At 35.9% G+C, this 19,811-nt stretch overlaps 1 protein-coding gene across 2 annotated transcripts in view; it reads right to left on the bottom strand.

The window, feature by feature from the left end:
- SLC27A6 (solute carrier family 27 member 6) overlaps positions 1 to 19,505 on the bottom strand; it is a 40,466-nt gene extending 20,961 nt beyond the window's left edge. Inside the window, exons 1-4 of one of the 2 annotated variants that reach the window (XM_066569190.1) lie at positions 18,965 to 19,505; positions 10,889 to 11,095; positions 8,633 to 8,791; positions 7,472 to 7,596 (exon numbers count right to left, since the gene is read on the bottom strand). In XM_066569190.1, the coding sequence (XP_066425287.1) occupies positions 7,472 to 7,596; positions 8,633 to 8,791; positions 10,889 to 11,095; positions 18,965 to 19,478 (1,005 nt within the window). In that variant the 5' untranslated portion in view covers positions 19,479 to 19,505. The remainder of the gene's footprint in view (positions 1 to 7,471; positions 7,597 to 8,632; positions 8,792 to 10,888; positions 11,096 to 18,964) is intronic. The other variant, XM_066569191.1, reaches the window with a different exon arrangement.
- Positions 19,506 to 19,811: the final 306 nt, after the last annotated feature.

The following is a 19,811-nucleotide window of genomic DNA, read 5'->3' as shown; positions in this document are numbered from 1 at the left end:
ATAGCAGTCAGGCTTTTTGAAAAAATACAAAGAAGGTGTATGACGTTATCAAAAACTGGTCACAGAAAGCAGATTTCTTAAAAGGTAGAGGAGTAATTCACTTCTTCACAACTAAGGTAGATCCACTGTTAGATTGCTTTGCTGCAACTGCTGTATTTGTGATTTAGTCAGCCCCACCATAGCTGTACCTGTCTGTCAATGCAAGATTCCATGAAGAGCACTGCAGAGCTTTCTGGTGAAGACATGAAAACTGTCATGAATTTAGCAGTCTTTCAACTGTAAGAATGAAAATTATACGTAATTTCATCTCCTGGCAGGTTTAATAACCATGAAGAAAATTATTAAAATTAGGGAAACTTCAAGCAATGAGTTTTACTCACATGAGTTTTACATGTGAGCAAATTAATATAGAAATATTTTATCTAATTTTTTATCTTTTTTATAACTAATATATGACAATAGTTCATGTTAGCTTTGTGTGTAACTAACTTCCAGTGTAAACTGACCCACAGTAAATAAAACAGAGTTAGCCATTCTAACATCTATCATCTGTTTTTAACATCAAACATCGTCACATATATTATTGTCCAGATCACTGCCGAAGTCCAGCTTTTAGGACAGGCATGTTGGTATCCATGGGCATGGTGGCTGAATAGTTACGGAGTAAATCAAATGCTGCAAGTAGGAGAAGGGAAGGAAAAGAGATGATAATTCAACCAAATTACAAAAACATGGTCGAATGATGAATACTTCAGATTGTCCTAATCAAAAAAGAAATAAAATAAATATGCAGAAATTCATGCTTTAAACTGACTAGACCAAATAGGCTTTGAGCTTCTACCATTTTCAGATGGCATTTCATTTACCTTTGGTACAATAAATAAAGTTAAAGCGGTAGAAGGAATTCCAAGGAGTCACCTAATACATCTCTCTCTCCTCCAGCAGAAAAGCTCTGTTATCCCTGTGCCATTCTTGACACCTGATCAAGCTGTGGCATGTCAGCCAGCTGCCCTGCAACAGTTGGTATGCAGTAATTGTGTGCATGCGTATTCTTAGCCCACTGCAAAAACACTGTACCAAATTAACACCTCCTACGCTAAAAGCTGTATTTCCTCACAAAATCTCCTTTACAAAGGACTCAGTGCCTTACCCTGGTCACCTACCACAAATAAGTTCAAATTGCATGTCCTCTGACAATTCAGTTATGATTTGTGTTTCTGAATTTACTAATAGCTCTCCACAGATAGTTAGGACAAGAGATTTTAGACCAACAGAATGTTGTAACATCTTCCCAATGTTTCCAAAAATGTCTATTTATTTTCCTGCACTTTCATTTTATTTTCTTAATTCAGAGTGATTCTTAAATAAAATGGGCGTTCAGATTACATACACTTATTTCTAACAATAAAGGTGAAGCATTTTTTCAATACCTTTTTCATTGACATCAATGCATTAATATGCAAGAATAGTTCTTACCATACACCTGGAATTTTTTTTCATTCATTCTGCCAGGATCTTTGAACTGTGTACTAAACATCTGCACACATCATAAATCAGTTTGACACAATATGTCTCTGTCTTGCGTGCTTGGTTCTTACATATATTAACTAACTGACAAGTCAAGATCTGCCTTACTACATTAAACACCACATTCCTGGGATTTTTCATCCAGTAGTCTTTTCTCCTTAAGTGCTCTCAATAAACGACTTGGACTATCTACGTGATTAAGCAGTTGGTAAATGTCTCTTAGAGTGTTATCAGCAGTACACTAACTGATGCAGGAACTATTCATGATTGCAGCTACATAAAAATGTGCTGCATTTAAAGCAGCTGCTTAAAACAAACACAAGAAAACAAGTTCATTGCTCTTCTTTTATTATTTCTGCATAAGGAATATCCAAATGGGGAGAAGCAAAGATAATTCAAGGAAAGGAAGCATGAATTGTTCTCTGTATCATGGCCTTGATGAAACTGAAAGCAATCTCAGGGCCTGAGAATGCAAACATCTGTTAAATATAAAGTATGATAAGACAGATGACACAGGATTTGCATTCAAGTATTTACATGAATGAAGTTACAACTGGAACTGGTGGTTCCTCTGTTGATACATTAGCCCTGAAAAAGGGGCATCAGGTATTTAATTAGACTGTAGGATGGGAGATACTCTACTATTACAGATGTATTTTTCAAGATGCACATCCATGTTCATTATTTAGTAATGCCTAATTATAAATTGCAACTAGATTTTTTGAGCAAAACACATACCCAAATTTAAAAATACAAATAAAAGAGAACAGGAAGTGTGTGAAGAGATGCACTATAAGAAAGGACAATAAAATTAGGAAAAGAACACATCTTTCTAGTTCAGAAACTGGTTGCTTGCTATTTAATATAGCTCATTCTCAACCCGTTTTTAATAATCAATCTCCTGATAATCTATTAGAATTATATTCTAGAAGAAGCTTTCTTCAATTAGCTCTTCAAAGAGGAAATATTTTGTTTAATTGTATTCCCATCTCCTCAGAAACAAAAAAAAAAAAAAAAGTCACTTTTGTCTGTGTACCACCCAGTAATATGAAGCAGATAATTGTATTTTTGGTAATTGTCCCAGGAGCATGCCAGTCAAAACAAATCACACAAAACTTTTCATAGGTCAGTTCAGAGAATTAAAGTGCATACAGATTATTTCTTGTGGTGCATGTTACACACACTATTCTGTGAGCAGTATGAAGCTTTCCTTTGTGAAAACATGGCTGTGATTTCCAAGCTTTAATATAAGCACATTTTTAGCATGACTCCAGTTGTTTAACCCAAAAGACAAGTCTAGGAAAAACTGGAAGGAGAGAAATTGTCAAGTTGTATGACCTCTTAGGTCATGATCCACCATGCTAGAATCAATAGTTAATGTTCTAACTAGCCTTCAGTGCTGTTTGTATATAAAAAACGAATGCTTCCTGAGATATCACAGAAACAATTTTCCATGAAGAACACCTCAAAACCTTTTACCATTATTACTGGGGAGGATGAGAAAACAGACACAGGATCATCTGTGGGTACCAAGAGAGGTAGGTCAGTATCTGTAAGTATTAGAAGACAGTAAGAAAAATAGGTGGTTTTATAATCTGTTTTAAAATCATTTTTCAAAAATAATACTTGTTGTTGTAGTTATGGCATTTGAAAACAAGATGTTTGCTGTGACATACAGTCTGTTCTTTATAAGGTCAAATGATACAGTCTAGAGAGAAAAAAATACAAGCTTCCAAATCTCATGGCCTTTTCTAAGTTTTAATTTAAGATGTGCTGAGTATGTTCTTAGTCTAAAAGTTATATTTTCTCTAACAGTATGTACAAACAATGTTCAATTTTATTTTAGGCATTGCTGATACTGCAGTAAGAAATACTTGGATTAAGAATGATATCTTATGACATGCAGTTGGTTTCAGGTTTTTTTTTAAAGGTTAGGTCACTACAAGAATAAACAAATTGCAAAATTCACCCCTATAAATTAAATTTTAATGACATGTAGGGATTCTTAGAAGCCTTCCCAAGGAAGGTACAGATGTGGCTGTTTGCAACTGTGTCACATTACTGGTTTAGGGTATTCAATAAAATATTTATGTCAAAAACCTGCAAGGGGCTTAACACATTTCCACTCCACATTTTAAGGATATCAGAAAGAACAATTTCCAGCATAAATTGAACTAAACTTTAATGGGAAATAAAATGTGATTACAAGTAAAACCTGCATTTTAGAAAAGTGCCTAGTGACTAACTTCTCCTTGCTTATGTGACCATTAAATTCCCTTCCTTTAAGGAAAACTGCTTCTTGGTGAGAGACAGTGCTAACTACATAAACCCCATCCTTACATCACTTTTCACAACACTTTAGGCAACTGCAGGGAAATAAATATTCATTCTGTTTTCTTATCCCAGTAGCACTGAATTCCTTGTTTTCACCTTCTACACTACTATTGTTGTAACACAGAAGAGTTTTAACACAATAAATCCTAAGCATCTTCTCTAAAGTAATTTCAGAGAGCTTAATCCTATCCAAAGAACCCGTGGCCAAATTGTATCTATTAGAGAGACTGTCTTGCCTCAGCTTAACAAAACAAAGTCTGAAAGCTGATAAGCATGGTCTTATACACTTAGGTAATCCCAAGGAAATAAGAAATATTACCTGTGCCAGAGGATAACACTGTCTCAATACCAAGTGGACATAAAACAGGACACATATTAAATGGGAAATTGTAAGCAATGATACAATTATTCGTGACGCAGACTTTGAATAGAAGCAGAAGTGAGCTCTCGTTTTAATAGAGAGCTTACTTATTTCATGCAAGGTATCATAAATCATACAAATACTGTCACACTGCATCACAGCTTACAAAAGTAGAAAACATGACATAATGGTTAAGGACACTGATTTCTAACCTCTGTTTGTAACACTTTTCAGGATGCAGGTCTTCTTTACAGAAAAGCAGGAGAGAGATGCTGCATTACCACTCCCATCTTTCCAGAAGCTTCAGGATACAATGCATTGTTAAATAGATCATTATGTCAAATTTGAAATAAATCTGCAACTGCCTTTGGAAGGTTTCATTTACAGTTCAGATGCTAAAATTTAAATTAGCTGCAAGTGTCTAAGGAAAATATATCCACGGATTGGTAGAGAAGAATTTCCAAGGCTTTTGCTAAGAGGCAATACAGGGAGTTCTGCTACGCCATACTCTTGTAGTTTTTCAGATCACTGTTAATAGAGAATTTGAGCAATGTCAGCCAGCAAGACCAGTTTATCAATTTTCTAAATATTCTTCTTCACTGGAGTAGTCATGCTCGTATCTTACAGATGGATCTGTTTTGTAGCTACTGATGGCTATTAGCCATCAATGCTGGTCATTGTATTTTCCTACAATCAAAATGCTGCAGAAGAGGTGTTTGGAAGAGGGCAGGCTTGAGGATTACTCACTTGGAAACCCTGAAAAATCTATAAATGTCACATAAAGCCAGATCTTTTTGTACTTGTACCTAAGAAAAAAAAGATAACTTCCTTTTCTAACAAATGTTCTTTCCAGACAACAGATTACTAAACCAAACTGGATACAGAATAACCTCAGAAAAATTTGCTGCAAGAGTCTTCAAGAACTTTTGCAGATGTGAGTGGGAGGCAGAACGATCAAACAAGACAAAACCAATAGGGAAAGCTCAGCCAAGAGCCTACATGCTACCACAGAGACTTGCCCAAAGCTCAATTCAGAATTTATGAACTTCGAGGCCACAGCATGGACTCCAACTGTAAACAATTATTTCAAGTTTAGTGTTAAAGAAACACTAAATTAAATTAAGAAAATAAGGTAATTGCCATGGATTTAATCTGGGTTGATTAGAAGGGCTTTGTAGCACTCTAATCTCATGAACAGTGCCCATATAATATCCTGACAGAACTTTAAAATGCACCATATCTTTCTTATGCTGCTAGCATACATAGTACTTCTACATTAACGAAACTTAAATAGGGCATCCAACTTAGGCAATTATTTTGCTTACTTGAAAACTAAGAATAAATTGCCTAAGATATTTTGAAACCTTCCACTTATTTGTGTGAACATGTCTCTCTTCCAGTTTTAACATGACAGATACTTAATATTTTTCTTGAAGTACCTAGCTGTCAAACTGATTTGTTTTATAATTTGAATTTTTCTTGAGGAGGCTTAGCAAGCAAGCAAAAACAAAACAAAACAAAACCCTGTAGCCTCAAAGAAGAAAGAGTTTAGATATGCCAGCTCCGAGAAAATATGCACATAAATTAACAAATAGAATAGTTATACGGTTAATGAATAGTTAATGATTGTATAACCACTGTATATGCAGTACATAAATAGTTAAGGATGGTATAACTGACTTTATTTGCACAATTTAAAATTGCTTTTACTTCACGGTGGCTTGGTAAAATTGAAAATTAGAAGAGTTTGTTTCAGAAATTAAGTATATTAATCTATAGTTTGTGTTTAACACAAAAAAGGAGTGGGAAAAGAAGCCATGCTCTCCCTGTACAGTAAGAGAATAGAAAAAGGGAATAATTAATATCTCAGACTGCAAACACAGCAGAAGTGATGAAGTTTTGGTGAGAAGGGAAATGATGTTATGGCAATCAAGTTAGCCTATAATGAAGAAAAAACTCCCACAATTTATAAAAACTATGCCTCCCCAATGCCTTGACTTTTTCTTATGATTTATAACTTGATTTCTTGTTATTGACTAAGTTTTTGTTTATTTTACTAGAAAGTTAAAATCCCCCAAACAAATAAAAATTAAAAACAAACAAAATCCCAAGACATACCTTCCACCAAAAAAAAAACCAACCAAACCAAAAAAAAAAAAACCAAAAACAACACACAAAAAACAATCAGGGAAGGTATCACTATTCTGGTTTCTCATCAGAACCAGTGGTCTTCACCAGGGCATCATCCATGCTCCCTTTAATTCAAGAACTTCTACTTTACTGGGGTACACATGGATAGAGCAGTTGGATCCATGACCCACAACTACATTGCTTAAATATACTTTAGAAAATTTTCCTCAGGGAAAAGAAATCCAATGACCTTTTCCATTCTTTGGTCAGCAACTCCAGTATTAATGCAAATTATTATTCTGTTGGAAAACAAGACTGATTTGCATTCCCTTATTTTAGAATACTGCTTAAGGATGATGTTAATAATTTTCAAATTAAATCCTTTGAGTTTCTGGTACCTTTTTCTAAGAGATGAGTCATTTTAATAAATTCACTGAAAAGGAAATAAACCACTGATTATTTTTTTGAAATAACAAAATGAAATTATGATAGTGGCAAAGGGAGGCTTTTCAAAGAGATAACAGTTGCACTGCATCCAACTTCTGTATATTTTCACAAAATTCTTTCTGTTCTGCTAAATATTTGTTGTCTAGAATAGTTCTATAATTGGAAAAAAAAGCAAATGGTTCACTTTGAACAACAAGCTGCTAACCTAGACCAAGCCCCTTCTAAGTTTAAAAATATTATTTACATGGTCTCAGAATATGCACATTTCGCAAAACAAAACAGTGCTAAAACATAGTGTACAAAACGTGAGACCTCTGACACACACACAGGTGCCAAGAAAAGAGTTCTGAAAATTCAGAAAAGGCATGGGAAAGTACTCCTGGTTGTTTGAACTTACCTTGCAAAATTCCATGAAACAATGCTTTATCACAAATGATACTGAATCAGTTTTTAGTGTCAAAATTGTTCCTTATAATACTTTTAGTATATCTTCATGATTCATGCCATTATTTTTATTAAGCATCTACATATCACCACATATTTGCAAAACGTCAATTAAAAGGAAGGGCAGAAGTACATGCCTAATAGATTTTAATTTCCCTTTTAGCATACCCACATGAAAAAAAATAAATGTACTGACAGACAAATAGGCATCACTTTGATTCCACTTACCACTGGCTGATTGCAAAGGTAACGGCAGAGTTCTCCAATGTACTGGATGACAGTCACGTTGTACTTTCTGCAGTCATTCCAAAACTGACTAGCTGAGAACTTCTTTTTTAACACACAGGTTGCACCTTTATGGAAACAGTAGGGAAAATGAAATTAGGCAATTGCTCCATGTGGCAGCTTAGCTATAAAACAGATCATCTGAGGAACTAAGACAGCCTTGCTCAGAGAACTATGCAGTATTTAAGCTGTTTTATTTGAAGATATGTGTTCAAACCTGGTAGGCAAAGAAGGCAGAGGAAATCAGCCTCCTGGCTGAGACAGCAATGTAATAGATCAGAGCTTAAAAACAAGTCAGCTTCTCTTCTTACAACACTGTTGGTGTTGTAACATATTTTAAGAATTTAACCTGAACTCTTGTGTTCAAGTGTTTAACTGAAAATATCCAGAAGATTCAGGCTGATTAGTAAATCACGTGAGTATCACTGAAGCCTTATTTCTAAAGAAAGTATTCATTAATGCAGATTCAGATTGTATTATTACCCCATAATACAATGATCTTTCCCTTGCTCTGACTTGAACTTGACGCATAAGGAAACAAAGTATTTGTCATGGAGTTCCAAATAAATCTTTTAGAAAAGAGCCATTGAGGACACCTATATTGTCTCAGTAATGCATCTGATTTTTTGCCAGTGTTAAAACAGTACAAAAATCAAATGGATAAAAAGTTAAGGGATTTAAAAATACATGAAAAAGCTTGCACAGTCAGTAGTAGTCAATGTATTTGTCAATATTTTAAGTTCACCAAATACATTTTAATCCTATTCTACTGTACAATGCTTAGTCGTACATACACTAATGCACCATACACACTGCCAAAATACTGTATATGTCCTTAACTTCCTTTTGACCTAAATATGAAGAAGTCAAAACATTTGTGATGCAAATTATGATAACTAATTCTTCACCACAAAGAGAGCTTGTAGAGATCACTTGTTAGTACAAAACATCCCCTCTCCCCAAAATACACAGCTATTCCAAAAAAGACTACTCACTGAATTTGAGTAAAGCATTAGCTTCCCTAGGGGTAGTGAACCTAAGCATGTTTTAGACATTTTTATAATAATTAATTCTCTATTAACAACAAAAGCAAACAAGCCTTACCCAGCTGAATGCATCCACCAATGCCAAGAAGAGAAGCCGCACTGTGATAAAGGGGCAGAGTAATATAAATGATGTCTTCTGAAGTAGCACCAAAAGCCCACAGTCCAGCAGCTCCTTTAAGAACCTGTAAATGACTAATGATTGCTGCCTTTGGAAGACCTGTAATAAAATCAAAATAATGCATTAAAGTATTTCTTAAAGGGAATCTGTATGAAGTCTCTAAAATCATAAAAGAGTCAATTTTTACTTCTGTAATCAAATTGTCAACCACCTTTTTCGACAACCATATATAGACAACTGGCTGTTTAATACAATTTTGCATGTTTATATACACATAAAGATTAGCCAGTTTGTAACCTCATCTCTTTGCTATTTAGTTTGATGTCACAGTCATTCAAATAAGTGAAAACATGAAGAAACTCACTGGTTTGCTGCTAGCAAATTATATAAAGCAAGAAGGGACAAAAAGTGTAGTGTAGATATAGACCTCTTTTAACATAAAGAGGCATCACACCAGATCTTGTTCAGGCAAGAGTCATAGTGATTGTAAGGCAAATAGGAAAGGTATGGGATCTACATGGAGTAAGTCACACAGTGGGTCCTTATCTAAGAATCATACATCTTCCTATTTGTTTTAGAATTCTACGAAGTCTATGACGAATTAAGAAAAAATCTGTGAGAAGACCACATCAGTTAGGTTCTTCTGAAAGAGTTTCTTCAAGTTCAGCACAGCACTTCTTCTCAGCAACATGCAGACTCACAGGCAAGGGCTTCTTGTGCTACTACTCTGGTACCTATAAATCTGAGTAGGGGATGTGATCTTGCATAATACATGCGTTCTCAAACACACACACAAATTCCAGGCTAAGTCAGGCTGATGATGAATGCTGAGAACAGTTCAATAGTTTAAAAAATATAATGATTCATAAAGTTTTCTCACCTATTCTTGCAAAGCTATTGTTCATTTGAAGACTTAGCTAGAGCTGGAAGTATAATCTGTGGAGAGCTGAGCTACCCTCCAGGCTATTCCACTTTTCTACACTTAAGTGAAAAGGGAATACACCTCGGTTGCCAATAAATTGCTTATAGCAAGAAGTTTTCTACAGTCTTGAGTTTTTACTTCTGCCTTTACAGAGAGATTACTACAGACTGTGCAAAACACTCCTTTCTTTTAACTAAGATTTTCAGTCAAAACATGTGAAAATGTTCAGTAACTCAAAATTAGTTATTCCATACTCTTCAGACTACACAAACCTTATGATATTAGTTACATAGTACATAATAGAAATTCAATGTAAATTCTTGTATTTCATACAAAGTTTCAAAAATATTTTAAATTCTACATAACTGAAACTTGAGACTTCACACAGATACTCTGATTCTAATTGTAAGAACAAAATCATCCCATCTGGATAATTCTGTAATTTTTTTAGCTAATTTAACTCCCAACTCTTAACAAGCAAGCTTAAGCATATTTCTATTAGTAGAATTACAAATAAAATCTCATCTCTTGACAGTATTTATAACTTCCTAACTTATTGGAGACTGATGTTCTTATCTCCTAATTTTTCCTGAGAACCTGAAGCAAATAAATTAAATTATTATATGTATGAAGGAACAAAGCCTCAAACCAGATAAGTATTTTAAATCTTCATGTGGCTAAAACTGTTGTGTTCAATTGAATGAGAATGCCAATCCATTCAGCTTAAAAACAATGCTGCCTTTCATGTCAGTGATCAGGTTTTTTTAAGTATTAGCTTCTTAGCTGCTGGAGCACAATTCAGACATCTGTTTCTAAACTAAAAGGCTAGTAACTTAATCCTATTTTCTGTCTCTACAGTGACCTGCATAAAACATGACTTAATGTAAGAAAAACAAATGTCTATTTGTGTGTTTCAAGATTATTTTTTTAAAGTTCTAGGTAAAAATCTTAATAACTTTAGCTAGGGAGTGTTGTGTGGTCACAAAATACTATCTATTATGATTGTAAACCAACCAAAAAAGCAATGTTTTATAAACACCTGAGCTGTGAAGTAATAAGAGGTAAAGCCTCTCATTGTATTTGTACAATGTGGCAGGAAAAAATAAAGAGAAACCCATAAACCACTGAAGAGAAACACAATATGGGTGGTTTTCTATAGTAATGCTTCTAGATGAGAAACATGACATTTTGCTTTTGTGATACCAGAGTTTCAGAAAAATCAAGTTTCTAGATGAAAGCTGAAGGAAAACATGGACTCTTTAGAAGATCTGTACCTGTTGTTCCCGAAGTAAATATATATAAAACAGCTGACTTGAGACTGTTGGCAGAGCATCGATTAACTGGAACAGGGTCTTCAGATGCGGCTTCTATTTTGTCTAAAAGGGTATGCACATTTGGAAACGTGGAGTCCTTGGCCATTATCCAAACACTAACATCTTTTTGAAGTTTAGGAAGAATTTCTTCCAACGTCCCAAGCAAATCTTAAAGATTAACATGAAATAATGTTAATTCCATTACGCCTTCACAAGCCTAGAGAATAAAGTATTTTTTCTCTTAAAGTTTTACTTTTTATAATAGAAAGCGAAATGCAAGTCACCTCCATGGATATAGATTCAATAAAATAAAAATGAACTAGAATGAAAATCCACTGAAAACAAGATATAATATGCTAAAAATACCGCTGATCCCATCCCATATTAGAATGGTCAACTAGCTCTCAAGGCAAACTTGTGAGCCTTGATTACTAACTCCTATTGTCCACATGATTTTAGGTAGCCCTTAGTCATTGTTAAGACTAGAATGAAATGTGGTTAAGTTTCAACTTCAAATAAATCTTGAAGAAATCCATGGAGGCAGATATATGCATAACTGATAATTACAGTACAGGTTTCCTCGGATGCCCTCAACAGCAATCTCCTATTGAGAACTATTTTTTTTTCAAAAGCACAGAAGTGACTAATTTAAAAAGAAACAGCAGTTTAACTAAGTTCTATTCTGTTGGCTTATCAGGAAAGAAACAATGAGAGAAGTTCCCAGAGCAAATAAAAAAGAAAATATATAGAAAGTATAATCCTTAAATAACCTATGTGGTTTTTATATTTTGAAGCATTTTTACAATGTCACTTTCTCAGAAGACTACACAGTCATTAAAGTACTAATCCAGAAAACATACCAACAACAGGAACAATACTGTTTCCATTTCATTTACAGCTTAGGGCTTTGATACATCTCAGTCTAAGTAATTAATCTTAAAAATCTACCTGTGGGTATAAATTTATTTTATTATATCAGTTCTTATAATAAATAAAGTTGAATAAACTTTGAATAAACAAAGTTGAAATGACTCACCCAGAACCTCAAAATGAGGCATTGCCAGAGCCAGCATTTGAAATCCTGATGCCAACTCCAAACTCACTTCACAAATATTAAATATGGATACCATATGCATAAATTTTATGCCAAAATAACTGAAGATTTTTAATCTTTTAGAAAGCTGCTTTAATAATGACAGACTGATGCAGTTATTTTAATTAATAACATACAATTGTTATTACAGATATACAGCCTACTATCATCAACTAAATATGTTTTACAAACCTAAAGCCTACAGAGTACAAGTTTTATATATTTTATGAACATTTAGCAAATAGATCTGATGTAGTGTAACATTAAGAATTTTGTTTTCTAACTTCCTAATACTGCAGAACGATTTCAGAAAGAAATCACCCAAATAATTTTAAATCTGAAAGATGCTGTTTGAATCACTGGAGTACAGTCCCACTATAGACAGCAACAAGGTGAAAAAATTTGAACAAAAAGTAATGTCAAGAACAGTAGTATTAACTGCAGGAAACCTGACGCCATGAATGTCAAGGTTCATTGGCATATTAATTCTGTCTAGCTGTAGTATTATAGAATTATGGCATATTTTTGAGCAATAAATAGAAAAATACAACTGTACTACTTCTAGCACGTATTAATAAATGAAGTGTGATGGAGTAACTATGTACATATTACCATCTCAAACTGATTTTGTCTTCCTATTATGCATATATGTCTCTCAAATATACTAAGGATAGCTTGTGTAGAACCTAGCAAAAGAAACAGAGGCGCTGGAAGTAGCTGGAGTTCTATTTCTGTTTTCAAAAGTAGTAGAGAATATAGATTCTCCACCATTCTTTATTAATGCACTAACTTCATCTACAATGCAAATCTGTCAAAAAGAAGAGGATTTCCCTCTTCTTTTTCTTTTTTCCCCCTTTTTGTGCAGCAAAGGAAGAAAGATAGGAACTATTAATTTCAACCCTACAGACACACTCATTCAAGATTCAAAAACGACATGAGGACACAGTTCCCTTTGGGTAGACTGAAACATATGCACCCAAAATAGTTAAGATTAATCATCATATTAAACATACACACTTGTAATTTTTTCTCCAAACACTCACTCTTAAAACCAGTGGCTCTGGAGCTTTTTACTGCTATTGAACAATTAAATGATTACACAGCATAATTTTTCTTCTGTGCTCAGGAATCTAGTACTTTGAACAATACATGAACAGCTTGTAATTAAAAGTTATCTTGAAAGAAACTTCTAGTAGATAGCACAGAACAGCAGAAACAATAAATTATTTCCTGAATAAAAAAAGGTAAGCTAAAACAGCTGTATTTAAAGTGCCAGAAACTGAAAGTTACTTCTGGAACACACATGAGATGAGGTGTTTGGAGATGACTCTCAGTTGTACTAACATATTTCCAAATAATAATTCTAATGATGGTCAATTAACATTTTGTTCCCCAAACAGAAAACTTCTGTGCCAGACATTGTGTAGGGCTGTCAAGTCTTTACATATCATCTTTTCCACATGTGAGGAAGACACAGCCCTCTTGGAAGAGCTATGATTTGTATATTTCTAAAGGCACCTTGTATGTGCACCTCATATAGAAAAGCAATTACAGTAAAGCAATTCTGCTATTTAAACTTGGAGTTTTACTCAAATAATACTTATTTACTCTTTACACTACAAAAGTATATTCAGATTTTGGGTTACTTGTTTTGGGAGAAATGTCTTCTTATACAAAATTTGGCAAGTTCCATCTGTGCTGTTTACATTGCTTGTATACAAATGTTTCCCATTTGCAAATTATTTGGCTCCTACTAAGAAAAAATATCTGGAATTGATCAGGATGGATATGTTTTTCTGCTTTTGTTTGCTTTTTTTCTCCTCTTACTTTTAAAGCATTATTCAGTAAAAGTTTGTGAAACTGTTACTTTATATTCACATGAATACATAACTCAGTTACATCTTTTGAGAAAGCAAGGAAAATATGTTTTGAACTACTGTCCCAGGCTTCTAGTTGCACAAAGGTTTTTTTATGTTATTTTCTAGCAGAGAGATCATGCAGGCTGTTGGCAAGGACACAGTCCCACGCTGATGAAAGGAATACATTAGATTATGAGATCAGTTTGTACTGAACAGAAAGTTACTCAGAAAGAAACCAAGAAATGGTTCTTACATAACTTTGATGTGCACCCTGGCTGATATGTTCAGGAAGTTATATCAAGTCCGGACTCTTCCCCACACTGTCTGGCCTCAGAAAGTAATTGTTACTTATACTTGATCCCCCAAGTGACTCAGCATGGCTTCTCACAAAGTAGTAATAGCAGAAAAGTCAGCTATAGCTCAGGATCAGTGCTGGTGTCTTGAAGTGCCACTGAAGGCAGTAAGGGTAACAAAACATAAACCACCTTGCAAATAACAGTCAGCTCTTTTTCCCCCTCAAAGACCATCTGGGACAAGACACAGACTAGAGCAAGAGCAAGTGATCAAAGAGATATGGTGTCTAACAGAGCTGGTGTCTTCCATGGTCTTCTTCTAAATGTTTAGGTCTAAATAGCTTTTTATTCCAAATAGATAAGAAAAGGTTGTTTCAATACAATCCATTCTTTTTTTTCATTCAGTGACTAACGTGACAGATGAGACTTCTACTTGTATGTAACATCAAATGACTTTAATTTACAAATTCAAAAAATATTTTGCTTACTGTCTTTCTCCAGGATTTAGACATGCTTCTGTCTAGCTCAAAATACACCCAGCAGCAGCAGCAGAAAGCACTGCTAGTGCCTCAAGAGTAAAAACTTCTGGCCAGAAAAATGCAATACAGCTGGGAGACAAACCTCTGTACAGAACTGCAAAATCACAAGATGGCTGTGAATAGAAGGGGCCTCTGGAGGTCACCTCGGTCCGATCTCCCTGCTCAAGCAGAGCCACGTAGAGCACACTGCCACACGTGTCCATGCAGCATGTACACTCCCTTAATAGCCTTTGTTATCAGGACTGATGTAAATCAATCTCATGGAGTTTAGAAAGCAATCCTTTAACAGCTGAATCCTTGCATCAGAAGTCATGATGACAATCTGGGATGTCCTACTCTGGGCTGAACTCTTCCCAGTAGAAACAGACTAGAGATGCCCTGGCAAATAAATTCCATTTGTGCATTTCTGGTGGTTCACTAAACTGTATGTGTTGTTTAGTAGTATTGCTGATGTAGATACTGCTATAGACACAATGATAGAACAGATGCAATGTAATCCCTTCTTCAAGCAAGTGTTCGATCAATAGAAATATTCACCAAAAAGGACATAACACCTTAAAAGATGTCTTCATTTTAAGCAGTGCCTTACCTCCCCTGTTTAACCAGCAGCTTATTTAAACAACTAAGGGTGGCATAGTCTGGTAACGTGTAGTAAGAATGAACAGCTTTTGAGAGAGAGGAATATACAGTTTCTTTCTTTCTCTTTCACAAGTTCCTCATTGACATAAAAGTTAGTTAACTACTGTTTTATTAAAAATGCAGTTTGAAACTCTAGCTTTTGAACCTCTTTCAAGAAACATTCCCCAAAATGGGAGTGGTGGGAGAAAATGTTTCTGGGAATGGAAGTGTGAAAAGGTTAAGCAACAAATTAAAGCAAGAGCTAAATATTCTGGGAACATAGTAGACAAATGAGAGAAGTTAAAGTAAAAAAACTCTGTCTCTCTGACACAAAGGCAAACAGAAAGGAACAGAAAGACTAAATATTGGCAAATAACAGAATCCATATTTGCTTTTTAGCCAGAGCCTGGACAAGAAGACAAAAAAATTTACTTGATTGCACTAAATTAATTAAAAGAGCATAAGTGTCATAGGAAAAAACCCCACACTTTTAGAGATAGCCATTTCATATAGGAAACCAACAAGAGAAAGAAACCCTGAAGTTTTTATAACATATCTGGGGCTTAAGAATAAAACATTCAGTTGCTGAGTTCATAGAATACATTAAGACAAAATCAAATCCACAAAACTTAAATACTACTGAAACACTCTGAACTAAAGTTAGAAAAAGCAATACAAGTATAAGAGAATTGTCAGATCAGAAGAAAGTCTGATTCCAAGTGCTGAAGCAAAGACAAGATAATACTAATTGGATGGGCTTACCAAACCACAATGCCTGACAAATATGCAGGCACACAACAAAAGTTAGGAGTAAAAAAAGGCATACGAGAGTGCTCTTACAAGAGGCACCATGAAAAATGGAACAAGGTATGGAAGACAACGCAAGAATAAATAATATCAAACATAATTGTATGGAGGTATCACATTTGTAAGAAATAAAAGCATTTTTGAAAATGAGGTACAAAAAAGCTGCAAGATGCAATCATCACACAAAAGGAGGCTACATCAGCAGTCTGAGCAAGGAAGATTTTGCCATAAACCATCATCAGTGAGAATTGTTTCAGGCAGCAGCTGAAGGTTCCCTTCAGCATAAATGAAACCTTAATATTAACTAGATATAAGTAAGATATAACAGCAGAACTGTACATAGGCTCCTGTTTTAATGTGCTATTACAAACAAGAATTTCAAGAGCAAATTTGGTCTTGCTGAACACAGGGAGTCAAATTGTTAAGGGGATAATTTCTCCCGTGCTGCAGTCCATGAAAAAGACCAAAGGTCATCCAAAACACTGAAGATATAGTTTCTAACTATTTCTAAGAAATAGAATTGCTAAGTTAACCTGCATTTCTTTCTGGAAGTTGAAAAACCTACATAGTTTTAAAAGAATTTCATTATCCAGAAATACTGCCATTACCTACTATTCTCTGATTTTAAAAAAAACAGTCTCAATTGCCAGACATGATGCCTGTCTATGGCAATGACAAAAATTAGACCACAAGTGGATTGGTTGTAGTAAATGCTTTGAAAAAAAATATACACCACGTTCAAACTATCCACAGTTCTGTGAAAATGGTGCCACAAGAGGAAAATGAACAACTCACGTTTATTGATGAGGAAGAATCCCTTGATACTCACAATAACACTGAACAAAAAGATGTTTAATAGATCTCTAAGAATTATGTAGCTGACTGTGTAATCCCACTGTTAAACATTGCTCTGAAATTTTTATAAACGTTAGGGGGAAATTATTATCTATAATAATTAGGTTCAATATGTTTCTTTCAAGAGCGGTATGAATTAGGCCTCACAGTCACTGGTCTGTGTATAAACTTTCAATTGCCAAACCTGGACTCCTTTGGAGAAGCTCCTGTATTATATGGTCAATAGCTGAGGACATAGCAACTTTAACCTCTTTCACAGATAAAAGCAAAAAAAGAGCCTCTAAATCCTGAAGGCTCATGAGACCAGCAGACTTACAGCAGAAACTAAAAGCCATTAATAAAGTAAGAAGTCCAAAATGTAAAATTCCAGCTGAGAGACGAATTTGTTGGTATTTGTGTTGTATCAGCTGTCGCACACAGCTCTTCGCTTGTGAGCAGAAGCAGAATCCCAGTAGAACCCAGTTCAACACAGTTGCTCTCACTATCAGCTGCTGGTAGCAAATTAAGAGCAGAGAAACACAGCTCCCAGCGCAGCTCTGCAAATGCTTTTCTCACCCATTAGTTACCTCAAACTTAAATAAAAACTTCTCTCAGATGCAAGCTCTGATACAAAGTTTCTCCCTTTCCACAGTCAATGAGCAGAAAGTTCCTGAACATTAATTCCCTTCCTCAATCCATACACTCAAAAGTACATATTCATAAGAAGAAACTAAACAAGATTTTTTTTTAATTAAGTAAGGAAGCAAAATGAAAAGCTGTCAGTTCAGAACCCTTGTTATCACATATGTGGATTATATTTAAATTGGTTTTGTTTTCATTGGCTTGTTTTAATTACCAAACATCTTAAACTAGGAAACCATATAGAATCAGAATGAGAAGATTTATAATTTAAAAATATGCAAGGGAAAAATCTTAAATGCATTTTTGAAAACACAGCTTTATAGCAGTAGATATCAGATGGAAGAAAATTCTATCATTTAGGTGTCATGGGTGTAAAACCCCACAACTTGTGTAACAGTAGTAAAGCAAGAAGGTGTGCAACAGAAAAAAAGCAAAGGAGACTTGAAACAATACTTTTAAAGAGAAGGGACAATATGGGACAAATAATATGCAATATTTAGTTATATTTTCTTCCAATCAAGTGTCAAGCTTCTGTGCGGTCTTTGAGCCTTGCAGGTTCACTTTCACTTCACCATAAATGAGTTTTGGCAAGTTAATGTTTTGGATCTGTCTTCAGTTTATACATCTATCTAATTAAGCCAAATTTGAACATAGAATGAGCAGGATGCCTACAACAAGATTTTAAATTCTTTTGAAGCATTTAATAAAAATGTAATACTCCAGAAAGTTGCACCACACACACTACCTATTCAAACACAGCAATTTCTTCTACACCAATACCAATCCAACACCAATACTAAGTTTGTTATTATGAATCAACCTCCTATGTACTCTATTTCCAAAATTTTATTCTTGTAAAACTGTCATACCCCTGCAAACAATTGAACAGCAGAGGCTGTACAGTCCAAGTTTAGACCTTCCAGTTTTGCAGTGTTTTTGATGAGCAGAAAGATGGGCAGGTAGTACAAGAGAATAAAGTACATGACTTAAGTAAGATTAAATTTGACTGTTTGAGAAGTAATGGAAAATTAATAGGTAATTTTAATGCTTTCAGAGACACTTTTACTGACACAACTAAATACTCGGAACAGGCTGTACTCAGATGTGGAAAACTCTCCTGTAATACACATTTTTTAATAAAAGGTTAAATGGATGTTCACAAAGCAGGGATATAATTGATTCTGCCTGAGAGGCTGAAGCTTTATAAGATCTTGAAGGCCCCTCCAGCTCCATGTTTCTTTCATTCTGTGAACATTTCTAAATCAGGTTTCCAACAAATGATCTGGAGGGCCAGGTATGTGGGAGATGTGACATTAAAAGCTTTGGATGTAGGAATGAGGAGTATACCCTACCTGCTCCCACAACCAGTATCTTGGGCTCACAGCTACTGACACAGTGCAGGAGAGATCTGAAGCGGACATTGAAGTTGAGGAACGCCACCACGCAGCCCAACTTGGCCAGTCCAAACCACACGTTGATGAAGTCTGGCTCGTTCCCCATCAGCAAGGCCACCGTGTCCCCCTTCTTCAGAGCCTCGTGCTGCAGGAAGACCTGTGCTATCCTGTTACTCCTCCGGTCCACATCTCTGTAGGTGTGAACGGTCCCTTCGTAGATGAGGAACGGTTTGTGGGGCTGCTTCTCCGCCAGCTTCACAAACTTGTCCAGGACAGTGACAACCCTCCCTTGCAGCCGGTACATCTCCATTCTCGCCCCATAGGTCAACACTTTGAGCAGGTATCTCAGGTCGGCCCAGAAGTAGGGGAAGAGGAGTTTCTGGATGAAGTGCAAGGAAAGAATGCCTACAGCAGCCCCCGGTACCCAGGAGGGCGGCACTGGGAGCGGGTAAAGGTCGTCCCAGCCACGCATCTCCCCGCAGCCGGGCCGCCGGGCACACGGCCGGGCAGGGCGCGGAGGCGAAGGCCGGCGCGGGCTGAGGCTCTTCCCGCCCTCACCTCCTCCACAGCGGGACGCCCGGGCCAACACTGCTCAGGAGCAACGGAGACAGGGAGCTCCGACAGCACGGCACGGCATGGTACGGCACCGCACGGCCGGAGCCCCCGCCCGCCTCAACCTCGCCGCACCTGCGGAACGGCCCGGCGGGAGCGAGGCGGGAGTGCCTGCGCTGCCCGCGCACGGCTGAGGCCGGACACCTTCTCCCCCCTCGGCCCCTGGACTCACGCACAGCACCGGGCTGCTGCT

The sequence above is a fragment of the Molothrus aeneus genome, chromosome Z (assembly GCF_037042795.1).
Source record: "Molothrus aeneus isolate 106 chromosome Z, BPBGC_Maene_1.0, whole genome shotgun sequence".
NCBI classification, from domain to species: Eukaryota; Metazoa; Chordata; class Aves; order Passeriformes; family Icteridae; genus Molothrus; species Molothrus aeneus.
This window is presented reverse-complemented; position numbering and strand designations above follow the sequence as displayed.